The following is a 22,928-nucleotide window of genomic DNA, read 5'->3' as shown; positions in this document are numbered from 1 at the left end:
AAACTAGCGTTTACTTTGTCAAGCCCAAAGCCTATATACTATGGTTCACCTATGTGCACCAACAACTTATTCTAAGCAAGAGTTCACCTATGTGCACCAACAACTTATGCTAAGCAATACAAGCAAGTATGTGATAGCAAGATATATATAACTTCAAGCACGATGGCTATCACAAGGTAAAGTGCATAAGTAAAGAGCTCGAGTATAGAGATAACCGAGGCACGCGGAGACGATGATTTATCCCGGAGTTCACACTCTTGCGAGTGCTAATCTCCGGTGGAGAGGTGCGGTTGCTTAGTGCTCCCGAACGCCACAAGAGGCTCACCTTGAGGTGTGGTTGCTCGATGCTTAGTGTGTTCAGGTCTGGCCTGTTGGCATATCTGGCATTGGGTAACAAATGAGTGCACACTTTGCTTGAGGCCATGCCAGGTGAACAGGGACCTTACCTTGTGGTACGTTGCAGTAATACCACTATGTCCCCCAACACCGCTGTTATGCAGAGCTTGCAAAATGGTATGTTGAGCTTCTTTGTGATGGCCGAGCCAAATTTTTCCTTTGTACTTAATTAACCCATCATGAAGAGAGTAACCTTTGTTGTTGGAACCGATGATTGCAAGTTCGACCAACAAAGTCCGGGCTTCGTGGTCCCGCAAGTATGCCTCGTTGATGATATCCGACCATTTAGGGGTACTAGCCGAAATAGCGGACAACCGTGTCAAGAGAAAATTCCTAGAGAGAGCATCGAGCACTTGGTTGTACTTCCCTTTCTTATACACAATTTTGTACTCGGAGACCTAGGAGCTTTAGGAAAGCTTTGTGTTGCATGCCTTGTCGCAGCTTCGATCTTGCAAGTGTATTAAACTCTTGTGATCGGTGTATATTGTAAATTCAAGATGCTCGGAGGTATGGCTTCCACTTCTCTACTCGCCATGAGAATGGCTAAGCATTCTTTTTCATAAGTGCACAAGGCTTGAGCCCTTTTTCCCAATGATTTAATCAAATACGCTAAGGGATGTCCGTTTTGCATAAGCACAGCTCCAATGCCCACATCACAAGCGTCTGTCTCAATAGCAAAGGGTAGCTTAAAGTTAGGTAAGGCTAAGACAGGTGCTTGGACCAGAGCTGACTTGAGTGAGTCAAAAGCTTGTTGAGTTGTGTTTGTCCAAACAAAACAAGTGTTCTTCTTGAGCAAGTCTGTAAGTGGCCTACTGATCAGTCCATAGTGAGCAATGAACTTTCTGTAGTATCCTGATAAACCTAGGAAACCTCTGAAAGGACACAGATGTCGCCTAGAGGGGGGGGGGTGAATAGGCGATTTAAAACTTTTACGAGATGGGCTTAACAAATGCGGAATAAAACTAGCGTTTACTTTGTCAAGCCCAAAGCCTATATACTATGGTTCACCTATGTGCACCAACAACTTATTCTAAGCAAGAGTTCACCTATGTGCACCAACAACTTATGCTAAGCAATACAAGCAAGTATGTGATAGCAAGATATATATAACTTCAAGCACGATGGCTATCACAAGGTAAAGTGCATAAGTAAAGAGCTCGGGTATAGAGATAACCGAGGCACGCGGAGACGATGATTTATCCCGGAGTTCACACTCTTGCGAGTGCTAATCTCCGTGGAGAGGTGCGGTTGCTTAGTGCTCCCGAACGCCACAAGAGGCTCACCTTGAGGTGTGGTTGCTCGATGCACACCAACGCCACAAAGGCCTCACCCCAAGATGCGGTACTAACACCACACACCGAACGCCACGAAGGCGCCTCACCTAAATCTCCGGTGACCCTCGCCACAAAGGCCTAGGTCACGGTTCCACTAAGGGATTTCCTTCGAGGCGGAAACCGGGCCTTACACAAAGATTGGGGCACACATCCACAACTTAATTGGAGGCTCCCAACAAATCGCCACAAAGGCCTAGAATCCGTCTAGGGTTCCAAGAACCCAAGAGTAACAACCTTCTTGCTTTCACCTCCACGAATCACCGTGGAGAACTCAAACCGATGCACCAAATGCAATGGCAAGAACACCACAAAGATGCTCAAGTCCTTCTCTCTCAAATTCCAATAAAGCTACAAAAGCTATTGGGGGAATAAGAGAGGAAGAACAAAGAGGAGAACACAAAATTCTCCAAGATCTAGATCCCAAAGATTCACTCACAAAGAGATGGATTTGATTGGTAGAAATGTAGATCTAGATCTCCTCTCTCTTTTCCCTCAAAATGGGGCAAGAATCATGGAGGGATAGAGAGATAGGGCAAGCTTCTCAAGAACAACAATGGAGGAGAGAGAGAGTGGAAGAAGCAACAGCCCAAGGAGGAAGAAGGGGGTATTTATACCCCCCAACAAAATCGAGCCGTTGCGAGACTTTCGAGGGCCGGATAATCCGGCCTAAGTTGGGGCCGGATAATCCGCCCCGTGATAATCCGGCCTCGGGGACAAAACCTCGGTCAAAATCCGGCCAAAATCCGGCCCTATACCGAGCAAGCAATTCCCCGTGTCCTTAGTCGATTTCGAGGGCCGGATATTTCCGAAATATCCGGCCCGGATAATCCGGCCCGGATATTTCCGAAATATCCGGCCCAAGTAACCGCGGAAACACCAAAACTAAAACGGGCATAACTTTAGCATCCGGACTCCGATTTTGATGATCTTGGGCTTGTTTTGAAGCTAGGAACAAGCTCTACAAGATCATGCAGAAACCATCATAGTCCAACAAGGGAGGATAGAAACAAATGATGAAAGGTTTGACCTATCTAAAAAAGACATACCGGTAAAACCTCCAATCTCGAAAATGCAACAAGTTGCCCGTGCAAAAATCATTCTTGATGAACTAGAGCTTGTCATGAGAATAAGCACAAGCTCTAAATCATCACATGGATAAGATCCAAATGACAACCAAGAAATATGATGAACCAAACTCGAAAACGCAACAAGTGATCTATGCGAAATCCATTTTCGATGAACTAGAGCTTGTCATGAGAATAAGCACAAGCTCTAAAACATCACATGGATAAGGTCCAAATGACAACCAAGAAAGATGATGCAAGGATGCAAAGGTTTGAGCTCTCTCCGAACGATACGATCGAGTTACTCACTCGAGAGCCCTCTTGATAGTACTGAGCAACTAAACTATAAACCGGTCTCCAACTACACTATGAGACCGGTGAGAAAGAAACCCTATCAAGAGCAAACCTTATACTTGCGCATTCCACTTGAGCTTGATGACGACGATCTTGACCTCAACAAGATGGAACGCATTTCTTGCTTGTGCTTGCTTGACGAAGTCTTGTAGATTGCTCCCCATAAACCACCATGGGAGAGCTTCTTCTTCGGCGCATCTTCGCATAACCATGACCACCATGTGGATTGCTCCCCCATAATCCACCATGGGAGAGCTTCTTCTTCGGCGCATCTTCACATATCCATGATCATCATATGGATGGCAAGACTCAAGCAAAGGATCTCTTCGAGATGGATCATCTTGAACTTGCACATCATTTCTCCATGGCAAGCTTCAAGCTTATGAACTCTTCGAGTTGGCTCATCTTGAACTTGCACTACATTTCTTCATTCTTCATCATGTTGATGTCTTGAAGTAACTTGAGGGCTCACTACATCTTCATCTTCAAGACATACTTGACACTTGATATCCTTCATCAATTTCTTCTTATTGCAACCTTGAAGCCAACATATGGTTCAAGAATTGCCTATGGACAACTCCTACAAATATAACTCAATGCAAACATTAGTCCATAGGGATTGTCATTAATTACCAAAACCACACATGGGGGCTCCATGCACTTTCAACCTCTCAATTGTTTGACTGTAGCTGGTATAGGCCACTCTTGAACTGCCTGAATCTTGGCTGGATCAGTTGCTACGCCAGATTTGCTGATGATGTGTCCAAGGTACTCAAGTTGTTTCTGAGCAAATGAGCATTTGGATTTCTTCACATATAGTTGATTATCATTCAAAATCGTAAAGACTGCAGCCAGATGCTTTTGATGATCTTCCAAGGATGTACTATAAATAAGTATATCATCCATGAAAACAAGCACACACTTCCTGATCAGCGGTGCAAAAATTGTATTCATGGCCGCTTGGAATGTTGCAGGGGCATTTGTGAGCCCAAAAGGCATGACTTTAAATTCCCAATGACCATTGTGAGTTTTGAACGCTGTTTTTGATTCCTCCCCATCCACCAATCTGATTTGGTGATAACCAGAACGTAAATCTAGTTTAGTGAACCATTAAGAACCAGCTAGTTCATCTAAGAGCTCATCCACAATTGGCAGTGGGTATTTGTTCTTCAAGGTGATGGCATTCAAGTGCCGGTAGTCAATACAAAAGCGCCTGGTACCATCCTTTTTCTTCACAAGAAGAACTGGTGAGGCATATGGACTGGAGCTAGGCTGAATTACGCCTCGTTGCAACATATCTTTTAGTTGGCGCTCGAGCTCATCCTTTTGAGCAGGAGAATACCTGTATGGGCGAATGTTGACAGGTTTTACTCCAGGCAAAAGGGGAATCTGATGATCAAATGGTCGATGTGGTGGTAATTTAGTTGGTTCTTGGAATATTGCATCATGTTTTTCAATCTCCTCCAATATCATGTCAGGTATTATGGATAGATCAGTATCAGGTGTAATAGTACACAACTGAATCAACTGTGCCAAACCCCCTTTCTTAATAAGGCCCTGGAGTTTTTTTAGCCGAGATGGACTTGCAGGAAGTTGTATTATCCTTAATTCCTCTGAGAGTGACCCTGTGGCCCTCATGCTTGATCCTCATTTTTTTCTTTTTCCAGTCTACCCACATTGGACTGTAAGAGTCAAGCCATTCCATGCCTAAAATAATGTCATAGCATGGTAATGGGAGGACTCTCAATGAAGTTGTGAATGTCGTGCCTTGAGTCCACCATTTTTGATCCGTCACTTGTTCTGAACTGAGCATTTCCATCTGCAATTGTTACTTGCACTGCATCCGCAGGTTGGACATGCAAATTCAGTTGTTGAACCAGGGCAGAACTAATGAAGTTACAGGAGCTGCCAGAATCAATTAAAATGAGGATTTCATGATGACCAATCAACCCCTGCCATCTGATAGTTTTAGATCCAGTAGTGCCATTTGTAGCATTGGCTGACAACACTCGCAGATCTGCACTGCTACTGCCACTGCTGCTGGAGGCAGAAGAAGAAGAAGAACCATCATTTTCCACCTCTGAAGACAACTGCAATGCATCTATAAGTTCTTCAACCACATGCAGAGAAACAGCCCGGGGACATTTATGCCCTGGTGCATATTTGCCTCCGCATTTGAAGCATTCTCCCCGTGCCCTGCGTTGAGCTCTAAGATTGTCAAGTTTGTCTATCCAATTTGGCTTGTCATCAACTTTGTGTTTCTCCAGATGACGAGTATCAGATGGCTCAGCTCCCAGAATTCCTTTGCCTGCGTTATTGTGCCACTTAGTCTTGTGGTGATACCCTTCTTTCTGTGCAGTTCTAACAGAAGGAGAATATTTGTCCAACTCCAGTTGTTGTTCCTGAAGCAAGGCAAGTGATAACGCAGCATCAACTGTTCTCGGCTTATGCAAAATAATAGCAGAACGAATTTCCTTGCGAAAACCTTTGATGAATTTAGCTACAAAAAATGTCTCATCTAACGCATTGTTGTGTGTAAGCAACTTATGCATCAAGAGCTCAAACTGCTGGTATTAAGAATAGACATCACCAGCTTGAGTAATGTCTAAAGCCTCATTCATATGTGTAAAATAAAGATCTCTACCAAATTTGGTGCAAACAGCAACACAAAAGGGTGCCCAATGATCTACTGTGTTCTGTGTTTCAAAATTCTGTAACCATAAAGCAGCAGCACCTATAAAATGCAAGCTAGCGTACTGTGCCTTATATTCCTCAGGAACATGGAACATATGAAAATATTTTTCACATCGCTCTTTCCAAATTTTGGGGTGTTCTCCATCAAACTTTGGGAAATCAGTTTTTGGCATGCGAAAATCAGGATGACGGTGTGGCGAGTTATCAAGAGTCCCTCGCACAACCGCAGTATCAAATTCAAAATTGACAGGGTGATTCTGAAACGCACCGTTTGCCAGGGTACGCTCATGAACTGATGGAGTTCGTGAGGTCGCACCCTGATGCTGCTGAGCGACGCCGTGCCCACCAGGGCCAAGGGTTGTTGCTGCCACGCGAGATGGTGATGCCTCCAGGTTGGAGACGCGTGTGCCCAACCCTTCCACCGTTGACTGCAGCACAGTGAGGTTAGCGTTCACCTCCGGCTGCCACTCCTCGACCGCTTGCACCGATCGGAGGACGCGGTCCGCTGTCGCTTGGAGCTTGGCGATGTTGGTAGATGTTTGGTCATGGACCTTGGTGATGGATGCGTTGGTCTCCGTCTGTACTTGCTGGAGACCAGAGCGGACGAACATGGCGAGATCCGCGAGCGCTGTCTTCAACTCCGACACCTCACCCTCTGCTTGCGCCATCCTTGAGGATAGCGTGGGATTTCCGCGCGCCGTGATGCCGCAGACCAAATCGCCCAACCGAGCTTGGGATTTTGGGCAGATTTACCGAAGCAAATCCGCACCCAGAGCAATGGATGTTACGGGCAGATTCAGCTAGGGGAAACACCGAATAGCGGATTTTTTTTTTGGGATACAGATAGCTCCGATACCAGATGTAACGATACTTCTCCGAGGGCAACGCACCACAAGGATCTAGGTTCAATTTCACTGGAAAGGATACATCAGAGAGGAAGGTTCAGGAGAAAGAGAGAGAGCAGGTAGGGGATTAATTCAGTTCATCATCCATGACGTCTCCTCGGCACACAACCGTAGCCCTCTATCCACACCACACGCTTACAAGGCCGAAAGGCTCAGGCCCAGGCCCGTGACATCTTTCTACAGGGGAAGCTCATATTTTGTTACAGATTAACAGGCGATGTTTTTGAAAACAAATCTTTGGTTTTCTTTTAGCATATTAGCCTACTTTTAGAGTTAGAGGTTGGAAGGAAGTTTGGTTGTTTTTAATCTCATCATGCTTAAGCATAGAGTGAACAGCTCAGTTATAACCTCTTCATCTTCATGGATAGATATTTTTATAATTCTCTCTGCATACAGAGCTTCTTTATTCTTTTAATAAAGGGTTGTGTGGGACTCCCTTGCAGTATATATATTTCAAAATTTTCTCTCCTGATATTGTCAACATGTTCTCAAGTGAAGCGAGAGCAGCTAAGGAGGTGTTTAACAAACGCATATGGTGGCTTAATCTCCATATTGGTCCTCCGTCGTCTTAGATTGCCTTCTTCATCGTGTCGCATGCTAAGAGTTAGTGCCAAATTTTTATATCATTTGTTTGGGTTGTGTGCATCTTTGTTATGCAGGCTATATGTAATTTTGCTTGTCGTATCATCTTAATGCGAACTATTGAATTAAAAAAATCTTTTTATCGATTTTTTTGTGTGGTGGAGTCACATCTACATGGATCCAAAAGCATGTTTGTTGCTAAGTTTGGTTGGCTATCCTCATGCATCACTATTCTTGTTTTCTTCTGAATGTTGGCAGGAAAGCTACTAAATTCATTGATTGAAAAAAATGTGATTCAGTTTATGAGGGAAATCGTACCCAAAAATCATATAGCTATGATTAATTAGAGAGAAACGGGCAAAGAACGTTTCCAACAAAGAAAACATACGACTCAACTTTCTCGATCTCAAGCCAACAATGGCGAAGATCCACGACACAGAGCATTAAAGCCGTGTTACAACGCCTCCAGAGAATGACCATGACTCCAAGTAACACAGAGCAATGTACCCTCCACCCACCCGCGTAGTAGGAGTCGGCGAGTGACCGACAGGATCCGAGTGGACATGAAGAAGGCGTCTCCAGGAAACATCAGCAACCCTATACGTGTACATTGCGATGACCATGCCATGCAAAGCGCGGTGGTTCCCTACGGCAGGTGTTGTGTGTTGTTGCTCTAACTGCGGTTGCCTACATGTTGCAGGTGTCACACGGTGGTAGATCGAGGCTTGAGTCCGCTCAATCTGGCAGCCGGTGGTCGTAGTGAGTTCTATGTAGTCGACAACCCGACACCCCCTTTTTTCTTCTTCAAAGATGACACAAGAACGTGTCTTTGCGATGGTGGGCTTCCAATTCCTATTTTTCCACCTCTCTGATGGACCTCATGGGGGTGATGGTCGAGCTAGGGAGGAATCCATGCTTTGTGCTAACGACCTTGACACCTGCAAGTGTCATCCCTTTCTTCAATGTGATATCATGGTCGGAACTATGCTTGCCTTCATCGAGCAATGGGGGAAACCCTAGGTCTGGCTCGTTGGACCAAGCAACGATGTTGTTTCCTCCTTAGAGGCGTTGTTCAAGTTGCTCAAGAGTCACCGTAGCGGTTGGTGGAGTTGGACTTGGTCTCCACACACGCAGCCTAGGCCCACTTTGGTATGTATCCGGCCCACCCAAGTAATGACCAGATCGGGCCGCACCACTACACCGCGGCACTTGCTAGCATGCCACCCCACGTGTGTCGCCGCCCAGCTCGCTGACTCGTCGGCTTCTTTGCCAGACCATCGCATTGTCGCCTAGCACCAACACATGCAACGTGTGCACCGTCGAGACCGCCTCCTCTTCGCACGAAAACGAGGTTGTTCGGGTGTGCCCTCTGGCTTCTACAGCGGGCGCCGCCAACGACGTTGGCGACGCCGGAGTACAAGGAAGCACGTGATCGGTTTTGTTGTGCTAGGGCTTGGTGAGTTAGTGTCATGTCTCTCGGAAGAGATAATTGCAACAACAAAAAACACCACAATTGGGGCAAATGTGTCAAAGACCTATCTTTTTATTTTATGTCATTTGTGGTGGCTTTTTCTACATGGTTGCTACTTTTACCGCAACTATGGTGCCATTTTGCAATTATATCATCCGGGAAGAACACTTGCTTGTTGACCTGAACATCTTGCATCATGGTGTGAGCAACGAAGACATGCTCCTTCACAAAATCCAAAAGTGGCAGGATCCCTAGCTGTTCTGAACCAAAATGCACCTACTCCCAAACGATCACGCCGACTCATGCAACCTCCGTGCATGTCGGAATATTTCGTCACACTAGCTAGCTGGCCCATGCAACTCCCGTGCATGTCGGAATATATTTTCGGACCAAATCCATTAAGAATTTAAGATCACACTCCCTCTGCACTTTATCCGTCTGCCTTTCATAGCTTGCCCTCTACATCATCTCCATGGAAGAGAAGAAGCAGCGGAAGGGACGAGGACGCGATGGCGGCCTGGTGCAGTACCCGCACCTCTTCTTCGCGGCCCTGGCGCTGGCCCTGCTCTTCATGGACCCGTTCCACCTCGGCCCGCTGGCCGGGATCGACTACCGGCCGGTGAAGCACGAGCTGGCGCCGTACAGGGAGGTCATGGCGCGCTGGCCGAGGGACAACGGCAGCCGGCTCAGGCACGGCACGCTCGAGTTCGTCGACGAGGTGTTCGGGCCAGAGTCCATCGAGTTCGACCGCCATGGCCGCGGGCCCTACGCCGGGATCGCCGACGGCCGCGTCGTGCGGTGGATGGGTGACAAGGCCGGGTGGGAGACGTTCGCCGTCATGAATCCTGACTGGTAAACATTTAAAAGCATGTTCTTGCAGAGATTTTCGTAGCTTAGATGTGTGTGAAAAAATTCTTGCTCTTCGGACAAGGTCGGAGAAAGTTTGCGCCAATGGAGTGGAGTCGACGACGAGGAAGCAGCACGTGAAGGAGCAGTGGTGTGGCCGCCCTCTCGGGCTGAGGTTCCACAGGGACACCGGCGAGCTGTTCATCGCCGACGCGTACTATGGGCTCATGGCCGTCGGCGAGAGCGGCGGCGTGGCGACCTCCCTGGCAAGGGAAGCCGGCGGGAACCCGATCCACTTCGCGAACGACCTTGACATCCACATGAACGGCTCCATATTCTTCACTGACACGAGCACGAGATACAGCAGAAAGTGAGCAGAGTACTGCTCTGCTTAGTCGTCTAGATGATTGCCTTTCTTTGGTTTCTTTCTAAGATTCTTGGTCGTGGCTGACTATGGCTTGTTATGCAGGGATCATTTGAACATTTTGCTAGAAGGAGAAGGCACGGGGAGGCTGCTGAGATACGACCCAGAAACCCGTGCCGCTCATGTCGTGCTCAACGGGCTGGTCTTCCCAAACGGCGTTCAGATTTCACAGGACCACCAGTTCCTCCTCTTCTCCGAGACGACAAACTGCAGGTGAGATAAAATTGAGAATTTCAGCACGATCAACCAGAAAAACCCAGGCTCACTTAACATGTCACCCTAGGATAATGAGGTACTGGCTGGAAGGGGCAAGAGCCGGCCAGGTGGAGGTGTTCGCGAACCTGCCGGGGTTCCCCGATAACGTGCGGCTGAACAGCAAGGGCCAGTTCTGGGTGGCGATCGACTGCTGCCGGACGCCGGCGCAGGAGGTGTTCGCGCGGAGGCCGTGGCTGCGAGCCGCCTACTTCAAGCTCCCGGTGTCGATGAAGACGCTGGGGCAGATGGTGAGCATGAGGATGTACACGCTCCTTGCGCTCCTCGACGGCGAGGGGAACGTCGTGGAGGTGCTGGAGGACCGGGGCGGCGAGGTGATGAAGCTGGTGAGCGAGGTGAGGGAGGTGGACCGGAGGCTGTGGATCGGGACCGTCGCGCACAACCACATCGCCACGCTCCGGTACCCGTTGGAATAGCGGGAGTGTGCAGTGTTGATTTGATGGATTTTATTAGTAAGAAGGTGTGTACCAGTTTAAGGTCTGTCTAAGCGATGATCATGTTGTGAATTTAATTTGCAAGGATTCTTCCTCAAGCTTTGTTCCTTCTGCGCCACGTGATATGCATACGGTTATTATCTAGTACCCCATACAGTTCACGCGATATTTTTTACATACTACTACGGGTTGCAGATGTATTGATTTTGCTGTAAAAGTATAGTATTGATTTTGCTGTAAAAGTTGTGATGTTGTTGAAGTTTGCTGCGGGTTGCAGATGTTGATAGGTTAGATGGTTTGTTGTTCCCCATTTTATTTTTAACGTTTCGTGCTTGGATGCTAATATGATGTTGTTTTGTTATTGCTTCTAAAATCACAACACTTTTTATGGATCAAAGAGAGTAGTATTTCATATGGCTAGGATGTAATTGGTTTTTCGTTTATTTGTATACTGTAAATCTGTAATAAGTAGCCAAATGCTTTAGTTTCGCTACGGAGGTTCTATTTTTTTTCTTTGTTTGAGTTATTCAAACTCTTATGTCATCATAGTGTATGAATTTATTTAAAATCATGAAATTATCTACACTTTAAATCTGAATGATTGATCAAAAGATTCTTCTGTGGAAAAGACTAATAAAAAAAGTTATATGCATGATGTACCTAGAGCAAAGAACGTATCATAACCACGGAAATTAACTTGTTGGCAAGATGAGAGAGAATCTTGTAGGGGTGAACGGACCACCACCAACTCAAGTCTTAAAAAGAGTATAAAAGATGATATATCTTAAGATACAGGTGATTTCACTATGTCGTTCTTGATTGTTGTTTGTGTTATATTTTTTATGCAAATCTGTGCATTGTTCATAACAACTTGGTAATGTTTATGTGGAAGTCTCTCTCATGGTGAACTTTCTTAGTCTCGATAGAATCGAGGTTTTGACTAATAAAACAAAATAAAAGTTGGTATGTAGTTATCGATTTTCTGGTACGTAAATGTCAATTGCTTCATATTTGGTAGTTGTACCATTGAGCTCTTTCTTTTCTTTGCCACCACATTTTTCCTCCTTCCCTCTCGTCTTCCCTTATTGATGCCCCTTTGGTGCCAGTGCTGATGACGTCAAGACGAGAATGGACAAAAGATCTCATTTTTATCGCTCAAGGGTAATGATTGTGGCTGGCTAGGATCCATTGTACAAAGTTTTCTCCTGCTTCTTAATTCTGAGGAACATGCTATTGTTCTTTTTTGGGGAGCAAAGAGAATAAGTACATGCTAAGCTCGTGCATTAAAGCCCCCTTTAGGTATAGAGGCATGACCAGCCGTGTCCAAAGAGGGGTATGCATCTCGAAGGCTCACGGGCTTGGAGGCATTAACACGCTGAATATGGTAGCGTGTTGCGATAATAGTGTGGATACAATCCAGTTGTATCTATGTATTATATGTTTTAGAAAAACTCTTCAGGGGATGTGCAATATTTCAATTCTGGATTATTGTTCCCTCGTCTAGGCTGCAATTTAGAATCAATTACATGTGTTGAGCTTATCTTGTTTATTTACCATTGTGGAGAAATAAACACAAACGAAGAAGAAAAGTGGTTATCAAAACATGAAATAAGCAATATGAAATAAGATTATTATGGTCCATACTCCATCACGATGTCAAGCGCAAACTTTATGTCTTCTTTAGAATGTTTTTTTTCTGTAGTCTTTTTTAGAACTTTTTTTTTGCTAGTGTGTATTGCCATACGAAGCCCAGGTAAAGCCCATCCAGACAAGATGCCGTAGCTCAACCGGGTCGGTAAGGGCTCGGGCCGATTCAGAGGCAAGCCGACTAGAGCCGGAAATATTATCGAACAACACGGGCGTGTCTACTCGACAACACTCGACTACTCGAGAGGCGGCCGAGCGGAGCAGACGCCATGGATCGCGAGTGGGGCTCCAAGCCCGGCAGCGGCGGCGCCGCCACCGCCCAGAATGAGGCCATCGACCGGCGGGAGCGCCTCCGCCGCCTCGCCATGGAGACCATCGACCTCGCCAAGGACCCCTACTTCATGCGCAACCATCTCGGCAGGTACCCCCTCCCCAACCAAAACCCTAGATTCTTCGTGCTCTCGATTCGCGCCGCTCCGCCTGCTGATTCCGCTTGTTTTCTTCCTCTCTGTGAAGCTACGAGTGCAAACTCTGCCTGACGCTGCACAACAACGAGGGGAACTACCTGGCGCACACGCAGGGGAAGCGGCACCAGACCAACCTCGCCAAGCGCGCCGCCCGCGAGGCCAAGGACGCGCCCGCGCAGCCCCAGCCGAACAAGCGCAAGGTCGGGCCCCGCAAGTCTGGTGCGTGAACTTTTAGCCCCCTCTGTTTTTGCCCGGCTAGATTTAAGGTTCTCCTTGCAATGGTTCCACTATCTTGGGCCTGCTTATTCTCGTTCTGCAGTTGCTTGGACTATGTTTATTAAATTTGATTGCCGACCGTTATTGCACTAGGTTTGTTCGGGGTACTTGGAGAGCCAACAATATCCGCATATAACCTTGTGTCTTTTCCTTTGTGATATGGCCTGAGTGACAATGCTTATATCCGTGGATTACTTGTGATGATTTTGGTGGTATTTGAAGTTCCGTCTTGATGTGAATTCATCATGTTCTTGGGATACTCATTAGCTCGAACACGATGGTTGTGGATTGTGTGGAGGATGGGTGTGTATAATTGTGGATCCGGAGAGTGTCAAACTTTGCACTTCCATTTACCAATCTTGTACTATGCTTTGTGTTTTCTGAAAAACTTAGGCATGAGAATAAGAGGCAAGATGCTACTTTCTGTATTGCAGTAACCATTGATTAGTATTTGAACACTGAACATGTCCTGATGATATATTCTTCTAAAAATGGTGTCCACTATTAGGTGTAGTATTGATGTATTGGTAAGGCAATAGTGAAAAGTAAATAGACGGTTTTAGTAATCAAAGATCCCTAGCTAAAGGGGCCTGAAATGCTTTCTATGTTCAGTATTGGGTTGGTTGGATTGTCTCCACATCCAGATAAAAAAGCCTTGTAAAATCACCATGGACTATTTAAACAGAAGTTCTATGCTCTTTGGTGTTACTGTACTAATGGGCATTTGGGGCATAAGCATGGATCCTGTGGTACAGCAATTTCCCAAAAGTCGTTTTGACAGGACAGACAAATCTATAGGAAGTTTAATTTTGTTCTAGCAATTTCTTAAATGTTGAAACATCAAGAGTGTTGTTCTCGTGCAAGCTATTAAGGCCCTTATATTCGTTTCATTGTGGTAGTACATTTATGCTATCCTATTCTCTGCACATAATTATGTTTTCTTGCTAGCTATCTTCACAAGTCATATAACTCATAACTATGTTTCCTTGCTGTGCAGTTAAGATTGGCAGACCTGGGTATACAGTAACTAAACAGTATGATCCTGACACGAAGCAACACTCATTTCTTTTCGAGGTTAGTATTCATCGTCTTTGTATTTAACTTCTGCTTGAAGTCAGTCAATTCAGTATCTTGTACTCCCTCCGTCCCATAAAAGATATCTGAACTTTGTCTAAATTTCGATGTATCTAGACACTATGGGTGTGTTTGGTAGCCTGGGGGAACCCAGATATTCTCATCTCAACTCATCCCAACCAACCATACCTTGTTTGTTAGACTGAGTGGTCCACCTCAGCTTAGCTCACCTCATGCGAAAAAACCTCACAACTCAGCCTGGGCGAACTCATCCCGCAAAACTCCCAGCGTATCCCATCCACGCCCCCCCCCCCCCAGACTCCCACTCCCACCAATTTCTTTCCTCATTTCCCCTGTTCTTCCTCTTCTTGCTCCAGCCCTCCTCCTCTCCCGCCGGCTGATCAGGAACAGGGGACGCAGGGCAGACCCAGGAGCTCGCGACGGCGCCCTCCCGCCCCGCCACCGCCGACAAGGGGCTCCCAGGCTTGGTCCTCCTTCGCTCTGGCCCTTCTCCTCACCCGCCAGCCGAGCAGGAAGTCCACGACGCCGGCCAGATGCAGGCGCCAATCGCCGTCGCCGCCTAACCGCTGGACATGTTGGATCGATGCGCCGCCAGGACGCGCGGCCTCGACCGTCGCCTCGACGCGCCGCTAGGACGCGTTGCGTCGACGCCAACCGCTGCATCGATGTGCCGCCAAGACGCTCGGCGTCGACTGCCTCCTCGACGCGCCGCCAAGACGCGCTGGGTTGACGCGCCGCCAAGCACAGCTCCGGCCAGCATACCCAATACGGTGGCCTTGACGAATGGACTTGATTGCTTTTTATTTTTCTGCTTAAGGACCTTTCTATAAAAATTCAGGCTCAGCACGTCTAGTGTATACAAGCTATACCAAACAACTTCTGAACTCAGCATCTCTCAACCAGGCCGGTCTGCCAAACAACCACAAAATCTCAGTTGGGCATGCATGAGGTCACCATGTGTGAGGGGAGATAGTTACTCTGAGATGGCACGAGCTGCCAAACACACCCTATACATCCAAATCTAGATGAAGTTAAGACATGTTTCATGGGAAACGGAGGGAGTACATGATAATAGTGAAATCCACGTCTAATAAGTTCACTTTACCATCTTCCCATATGTAGAGACAATTTTTATACATTTCTTCATTTCATGTTATGTCATGTAGGTGTCTGAATTACATACGCCAAGGATCTTATAGTGATACCAGTTAAGTTAGATTCATTTCCATATTTAAGTTAATTAATGTGTGTTCCTTATTCTGTTTCACCTACATCACATGGGCAAACTAATTTTACAATTGTTATCTGGAAATTTATCTTTTGATAAATTAGCCTTCTTGAATTGGTACTGCATTCAGAATAGTAACCCCACAGCCAAGTAATCAGCCAGTTTACCCACAGATTGATGGGCCTGAAAATATGTCCCTCATTAATTCTTCTGTTACAAACATTTGATGAGTCTGTACACTGGAGTAGTGGACTGATATTTTTTATATTTTTTCAGATTGAGTACCAAGAAATCGAAGATAATAGCAAGCCAAGGCACCGTTTCATGGCGTCATATGAACAGGTGAGAAAACTGATCCGCGAGCGTGATCAGCCTGATATATGGTGCTTTACTGTTGTACTTTTCCATGTGCTAACATACCACTATTGTTGTACAGAAAATCCAATCTTGGGACAAGAATTTTCAATATCTACTTTTCGCGGCAGATCCATACGAAACCATTGGCTTTAAGGTGCATCTCTTGCAAAAATTTGCTGCCGAGGCATCAGATCTATTGGCAAACGAATGTGTACTGATAATCTTCATTTTTTGCAGATACCAAGCACAGAGATTGACAAATCAACAGACAAGTTTTTCTCATATTGGGATCCAGACAAGAAGTCGTACATTGTGAGTTTCTCTATACATGTTTTGCCGTTTTGTTTAGCTGCCTTTATAAGCACAATTGGTTTCACAACCTTCGATTTGTTTCTGGAAACAGATGCAACTATACTTCAAGCCAAGACTACCGGAGGCTAACAGGCAACCAGCTGCTCCTGGGACTGTCCCAAATGGGACAGAAGGCCCTCCTGGTGCTCCTCCAAGGCCACCGCCCCATCCACAAGCTCCACCGCCACCTCCACCGCATGCACCTATGGGGATGCCCCATAGGATCCCACCACCACCAATGAATGGCTTTCAACCTCCACCACCTCCACCTCCGATTGCAAATGGTCCTCCGCGATCAATACCACCTCCACCTCCTTCTGGTGGTGCAATGGCTAACTTCACTCCTGGGGCGCCTCCGCCACGCCCTCCGATGCAAGGCTTTCCTGGGCCTCAGCAGTAGGTGATCAGAGTGGCAGCAACAATCAGGCTACAAATTTTGAACACTTGCTTTATCTGAACCGGCTTGTTGCCATATGCACCAACATTGTTTTCTGAGACTTTATTGTACTGTAAGCTGTTACATTGTTCAATTGTGTTTTCAAGCAAAACATTCAATCAGCTTATGTGTTGTTACTTGTCAGTGCTTCTCTATGGAGATTTGTCTTTTACGCATTATCCTGTATTCCTGTTGGATAGTGCCTAACTGTCAGACTCCTGGGTAAAGTTGAATGTTGTTCGAAAATACTGAGTACGTTTGGAAGATCTCGAAGATGATTGAATGAGCTTCATGCTCCGACCTGCTTGTGAAGCAATTTGCCGTAACATGCTCTTGGTGCACAAGATAATCTGTTTCTTTAATCCATTAGTTTCCTCTGAATATTGCAATCATAAAGTGAAGCATACTTTGTGTCCTTCGGTTCCAAATTAGTTGGTGCAGTTTTTCTTCTCTAAAATAACCAGGGTTTGCATGTCGTTGCTGGAAACACTTCCTGTAACCTCATACAAACTTACATGAAATTTCTAATAGAAAGATTGTAAAGAATGTGCGTTACATGAGACTAGTTGGAGAAACCGGTCAAAAGCATGCTGCTGGAGGCACAATTTTGTCGACTGGATCTTGCTATGCGCATACAGAAGCTTAAAACGGATGATTGCACAGTTACAGATTATGTCAAATGAAAGATAAACGCCATAACAAGAAAAACAATCGACAAGCAATGACCAGAAGCTTAAGAGGACTGAGAACAATGATCAAATGATAACACTCAATGAAGAAAACATTTCAGGACAAACAAAAGGCGGAGACATTATATTCATTCATTCACAATGGCAAATCAGACATCTGCTAGAAACACCAGATCTATTCATTCATCCATCCATCCATCCATCCATATGCAACAAATTCCATCACTACATGCCATCACTCCCGAACAACTCACGCACAGAACCGAAACCCTAACAACCCTAAGCACAAGCCGACAGGCAGGGCCCCTCAGGCTTCAGCCTCCGAAGCCGTAGAGGGTGCGTCCCTGGCGCTTGAGCGCGTAGACGACGTCCATGGCGGTGACGGTCTTGCGGCGGGCGTGCTCGGTGTAGGTGACGGCGTCGCGGATGACGTTCTCGAGGAAGATCTTGAGCACGCCGCGGGTCTCCTCGTAGATGAGGCCGGAGATGCGCTTCACGCCGCCGCGGCGCGCCAGGCGGCGGATCGCCGGCTTGGTGATGCCCTGGATGTTGTCGCGGAGCACCTTGCGGTGGCGCTTGGCGCCGCCCTTGCCCAGCCCCTTGCCTCCCTTGCCGCGGCCCGACATTGCTGGCTGCTGAGGATGGGAGGAGGTCGGGGAAGAACGGTTTGGGGGTTGGGGATTGGGGAAATTTTGGTGTGGTAGGACTGCGGGGTGGGCGAGGTATTTTATACGGGTGGGCGAGTGCGGTGGTGGAAATGGCGGCGCGTGTTCGTGCGTTGGATTGAGATGGACGGGCTGGATTCTGGGACGGTGGAAGGAGGCGGAGCGATCCGCGTGATTTGAAAGCAGCGATGTGATTGGTTCGCAGGGGGAGAGGCCGGATCGGTGACGTGGGCATAGATATCTTTTGACTTTTGAGGCTGTGGAGAGAGAAGTTGGATTACTTATGTGGAGTGGGCCCGTGTTGGGCTAGGTTGGATATATTGGGCAGTAGGATATCGTGGGTTTTATCATGAAGTTCTCATTTTAAATAGGTGAAGTTAGTTGGGTTTTGTTTGGACAGAGATTTGATGCACATGGGCATCTCATTTTTAAATAAATGAAAAATCATATTTTTGAGGTTCAAAAAATATTGAAAAAAATCTGCATATAGCCAATAATGTATCCCACAAACGTGTAAAATATCAATTTCAAATACTTTATATTTTAAGCTACACAAAAAAGACAAAAGTGCAGATCTGAGTACTCATTTTCAAATCTTCAAAAACAAATCAGATTTTGTTATTATTGTCAACACAAAGTAAAAAGAATTTTGGGTTGAAATTTTCCATGATTGTGAGATTTATCACTGACAATCTACAAAATTATTTTTCAAACATCTTGATACCTAATAAACATTTTTTTTAAATAACGAGAGCACTGGAGCTCGGGAGGCAAAAACACTTTTCAGGTTTTTTGGAATTGAAACGTTCCTCGAATTGTTTGATGTACTCAGCGACATTTATTGTGGATACGATACTACTATTAAAGCTAACCATGATGGTCTTTCCTAGTAAAAAAAATCATCAAATACTCCTTTTTGAAAACATCATTTTTTGAATTCTGATGCTTTATTCTTTGATAATGCAGGTTGGACAAACAAGAATGACAGTCAGACAACGGCAAAGGAGGCCATTATGTGCCAAATATATTCAGACCATTGTGCCGATCTGTCGGATAAATCTCTGAAGCTTGTTCAGTTCATTAGACTAGTTCCGACATCCAAGAGGTAGCAACAAAAACCCCTTGAAAGTGAAATTTCCTACCAGCTAACAGAGTGTCACAACATTCATTTAACACTTGACCCTCCGATGCTTGAGCTCTTGCAAGAATTGGAGCAGCTGGCGGGGCACCGGTTGCTCAGCACAAAACCTTCATGTCAACGGTCAGTTCTGCTTTACATGATCGACTTGGTGTAAAGTAGAGGTAGCACGATAACTAGAGCTGACTCCCCCGGATGTTGGCCTGGTGAATTAATCACGGGCAGTGAGATAATTTGATATTGTGGCATAAATTGTTGATCATGACAGTGATGCATGGAATCAAAATAACATGTACTTACAGTCCAACAAATACTTTAAACGCGTCATATGTTGCCCATTGCGCTCCGGTAAGAGTACCAACCATAATAATTCGGAGCGGAAGGCCACGGGTGAAAAGGCCCCACAGCCCAAGGGTTGTTATAGCCTGGAAGTGCAAGTCACTGATCATAAGCAGCACAAAAAATAATAGTAATACTATACTTGAATACTATCTGACAGTGAGGTGGTGCAAGATGTAGATAACAGTTGGGCTTACATCTGCCACAGTTGCTCCCTTTGCATTGTTGAGGAAAGACACCAGGTTATCTGCAGGGTGAGAGACAGCAGCACACAAGACTCCAGCAATGTACCCCCCTGCGAAACTCACTGCTAGTTGGAGTGGTTTACTGCATTCGTCTTTTGGTTTTGGGACAGCATGCTTGTACACCATCTCAACAATGGTCTCAAAGCAAGCAAATTTCATCATAGTGTCTGCAAGGTAATGGAGAAAGCAATCAGGGTCGCACCTTAACATAAAGAGTATAAGATGGCTGCACAAACTGTTGCATAGCCATGTGAAACAATCAAGTACTACATCCATAAGCACGGTACTGAACCAACGATTAAGTGTCGCTCGACAAGTCTACGTGTCGCAACTCTGTCGACACGCTGGAGCGACACGACAAGTTGAACTTGTCGATCGAGAAGTTGACTTGTCGGCGACAAATCTCGACTTGTCTAGGTCAACTAGTCGAGAGACAAATTAAATGCCTGGGATATAAAATGTCTTCGTGAAACCCTACAACCCAGAAACTGGTCGCGTCTCCCTCCCCCAGCCGCCTCTCCCCTGGCGCCCATCCCTGTCGCCGCCTCCGCCTCTCCCCTGGGCCCTGAGCCCCTCCGGAAGCTGCACCGCCGCCTCCTCCGCCTCTACCTTCCTTAGTATTTTTTAGTAGTTCCTTGTCGACAAGTCTAGCACTTGCCGAGACTTGTCACGACTTGTCTGCTTTTCGGTACCCCAGCGACAAGTTGCGACACGTAATCGTTGTACTGAACCAATTATTTTTCTATCTTTTGTCATTTGCCAATGGCCGGCATGTTTTTCATATCTTTTCATGGATAGCAATTGGCCAAAAACTAGCAAACAAATTTACATAACACACAAATAACTGATATATTTGCACATGGATTTTCCGACAATAATGCAATAAAACCCATGTTTCAACCTCAAACCCTTGTAGAAGTCCACCCTTCAACCCTGCATTGTAAGACTATCTGAATTCTGAAATGCATGCCTGAACTATCAAAACCGTTCACTTTACAACCTCAAGTGGTTTCAGAAGTTTCTTCAGACGGCTTGAACACCACGTGTTTGCCACGTCTATGTCACTGCCACGTCATCAAATGAATCGGCTCATGATGACTGGACTGGACAGGTCAGGGTTAAAACAACATTGAGCTCTCACTACTCCACATGCCAATTACCCATCTGTTCACTCAACTGATTCGTTTAATGAAGTGTTGAACGCTTTGCATTCACATCAGCTGAAATCACTTGTGAAAAAATCCAAGGTTTCAGGAGGGTTTTGATAGCTCAAGGTTGAAATTCAGAGTTCAGGGTTGAAAAGTGAACCTTTGCTAGAGTATAGGGTTCAAATGTAGACCCTTATTTTTCCAATAATAATAAAGTGTCATGATAACTACTCCCTCCGTTCTTTTTTAATTGACTCGAATTTAGTACAAGTTTGTACTAAATCCGAGTCAATTAAAAAGGAACGGAGGGAGTATATATGGTCTGGATTACACTACGAGGAGGAATTAAGTACATGAATCATAAAAACTTGGGTTGCCTCATGGTAGTCATGATAATTCGGTCTACTTAAAATTGTGTATAACAGTAGTATTTTAACATATTCCATAAAAGGAAGCAAATAAAATCAATTAGGCTTTTCATGATGGAGCATGGGCTGCAAACTAGGTCTAAATTACAGATATTAGGTAGTGTCAGATTTTATATAGTGTTGATTTATAGAAAATCTGCACCGGCATTTGGCTAGCTCAGTTTTGTGGGCATTCTGGAACCATTTCCAGCCCATAACACTCTCAATAATATCCACACACAATATCAAAGGCTCTAAAATTGTTTGAGCTTGAAAATAGCTCATAGAAGATTCTGGTATTAAACGTTCAGTACTACTACTATTGTTTGGCCCATTAGTATGTACTACTATATTTAACCCTTAGCATATACACATACAATGGGAAAAGATAGATGGTAATCAATTTGACTCACAAGGAATCTGGCGGCCCCAGAGAGGAAGTATTCCCTTGTAAAGCCTGAAATTACCACACGGCATTAAAGAGTGTTCTGAACTAGCTTGAATGGAACTAATTTTAACACAATAATAATCAACACAAGACATGCAGTATCTATACCCAAAGGCACCTTCGGACTGGACAAGCTTGGGAAGCCCATCGGTCAGGCATCGAGCAAACCCCGGCTGTGTCTGGATCCGAACCTTGACGGCCTCCATGGGGCAGAGAGCTATATCTGCAATCACCTCAGCCGACGCGGATGCGGCAAGGTAGATCACAGTTTTCAGCCTGTCAGCATTCTCTGGGCCAGCAATGTCCGAGTAGCACTTCTTGAAGTACTCGTAGAACCCAAACTTGCAGGCTCCCTGGCTACTATACCCAACCAGCGTGGCCATCCAGCCTTTGAAGAACCCCCCAAGACCTTGCTCTTGGAGCAGCACACCGAAGCCGGATGAGATGTCCCTGTACTTGTTCGGGTCAACCTGGCATTGATGCAAGCAATTCCATTGGATATTTGTGGTGAGCAAGACGTAATTGGGAGAGAGCAACAAGGGAGTATCTGGCAGAGACCTGCATATTGCACTTGACGAGGTCGAGCGGCGTGACGGCGAGGTGGGTGAGGCCGGTGCTGAGGACCCCGCCGAGGGCGCAGGTGGCGTAGAAGAGCGGCGTGTGCAGCTCTACCGCCGGCGCCATCTCCGCCTTCTTCCCCTCCATCTTCTTGATTTCCTTCGCCCTCTGGTCGCGGACGGCGATCTCCCACCTCTTGCCGAGCTGCTCCACGTTGGCGGCGAGCGAGGCCAGGAGGCGGTCGAGCGGCAGCGTGGCCGTGGGGCAGCCGGCCTTGTCGCGGCTCGTCATGCGGGGCGGGGAGCTGGGGGCGAGTGCACGGGAGGTCGTCGCGGGCGGGGACGAGCATGGTAGGGGGAGCAGCGGGGTGGGGGGCTCCGGCGAAGGCCGCGGCTCCAGGGCTTCGCGAGCTGAGCTGAGCTGAGCTGGGAATCCCTGGCCCCTCTTCCGCCGCACCGGCGGCTGGCGAACGCGCGAAGCGGCGTGCGGACCGTGTGCTGCGCGCGGCGGCGGCGGCTGCTGCTTTTTTTGTTCGTGGGGACGCCGACGCGAGATTTGGGTGCGGATTGGGTGGAACAGTGACGCCGCGCGCAGCGAGCGGGGCGGAGGGGGCCCACCGCCGCTCCAAGGAAATGATCGGACTCCGGATGGCACCCG

General features: G+C 46.5%; 4 protein-coding genes across 4 annotated transcripts; 2 read left to right on the top strand and 2 right to left on the bottom strand.

Moving 5' to 3' along the window:
* The first annotated feature begins 9,272 nt into the window (after positions 1–9,272).
* On the top strand, positions 9,273–10,759 carry LOC124697899 (protein STRICTOSIDINE SYNTHASE-LIKE 13-like). Its single transcript, XM_047230425.1, has 4 exons — positions 9,273–9,652; positions 9,732–10,016; positions 10,116–10,283; positions 10,354–10,759. The coding sequence occupies exons 1-4, from the start codon at positions 9,273–9,275 to the stop codon at positions 10,757–10,759; spliced, it is 1,239 nt and encodes a 412-aa protein (XP_047086381.1).
* Positions 10,760–12,659: 1,900 nt separating this feature from the next.
* LOC124697817 (splicing factor 3A subunit 2-like) lies at positions 12,660–16,771 on the top strand. Its single transcript, XM_047230355.1, has 7 exons — positions 12,660–12,845; positions 12,941–13,110; positions 14,165–14,241; positions 15,767–15,832; positions 15,927–16,001; positions 16,085–16,159; positions 16,251–16,771. The coding sequence occupies exons 1-7, from the start codon at positions 12,694–12,696 to the stop codon at positions 16,596–16,598; spliced, it is 963 nt and encodes a 320-aa protein (XP_047086311.1). The 5' UTR covers positions 12,660–12,693; the 3' UTR covers positions 16,599–16,771.
* Positions 16,772–17,486: 715 nt separating this feature from the next.
* Positions 17,487–17,979, bottom strand: LOC124702001 (histone H4). The gene has a single exon (XM_047234097.1). The coding sequence runs from the start codon at positions 17,947–17,949 to the stop codon at positions 17,638–17,640; it is 312 nt and encodes a 103-aa protein (XP_047090053.1). The 5' UTR covers positions 17,950–17,979; the 3' UTR covers positions 17,487–17,637.
* Positions 17,980–18,958: 979 nt separating this feature from the next.
* On the bottom strand, positions 18,959–22,562 carry LOC124702000 (mitochondrial phosphate carrier protein 3, mitochondrial-like). The gene is made up of 6 exons (XM_047234096.1): positions 22,272–22,562; positions 21,822–22,183; positions 21,679–21,722; positions 19,663–19,877; positions 19,427–19,551; positions 18,959–19,329 (listed from the first exon to the last, which is right to left on the bottom strand). The coding sequence occupies exons 1-6, from the start codon at positions 22,560–22,562 to the stop codon at positions 19,251–19,253; spliced, it is 1,116 nt and encodes a 371-aa protein (XP_047090052.1). The 3' UTR covers positions 18,959–19,250.
* Positions 22,563–22,928: the final 366 nt, after the last annotated feature.

The sequence above is a fragment of the Lolium rigidum genome, chromosome 3 (assembly GCF_022539505.1).
Source record: "Lolium rigidum isolate FL_2022 chromosome 3, APGP_CSIRO_Lrig_0.1, whole genome shotgun sequence".
Lineage (NCBI taxonomy): Eukaryota > Viridiplantae > Streptophyta > Magnoliopsida > Poales > Poaceae > Lolium > Lolium rigidum.
Note: the sequence above shows the minus strand (reverse complement) of the source record. Positions and strands in the feature narration are given on the sequence as shown.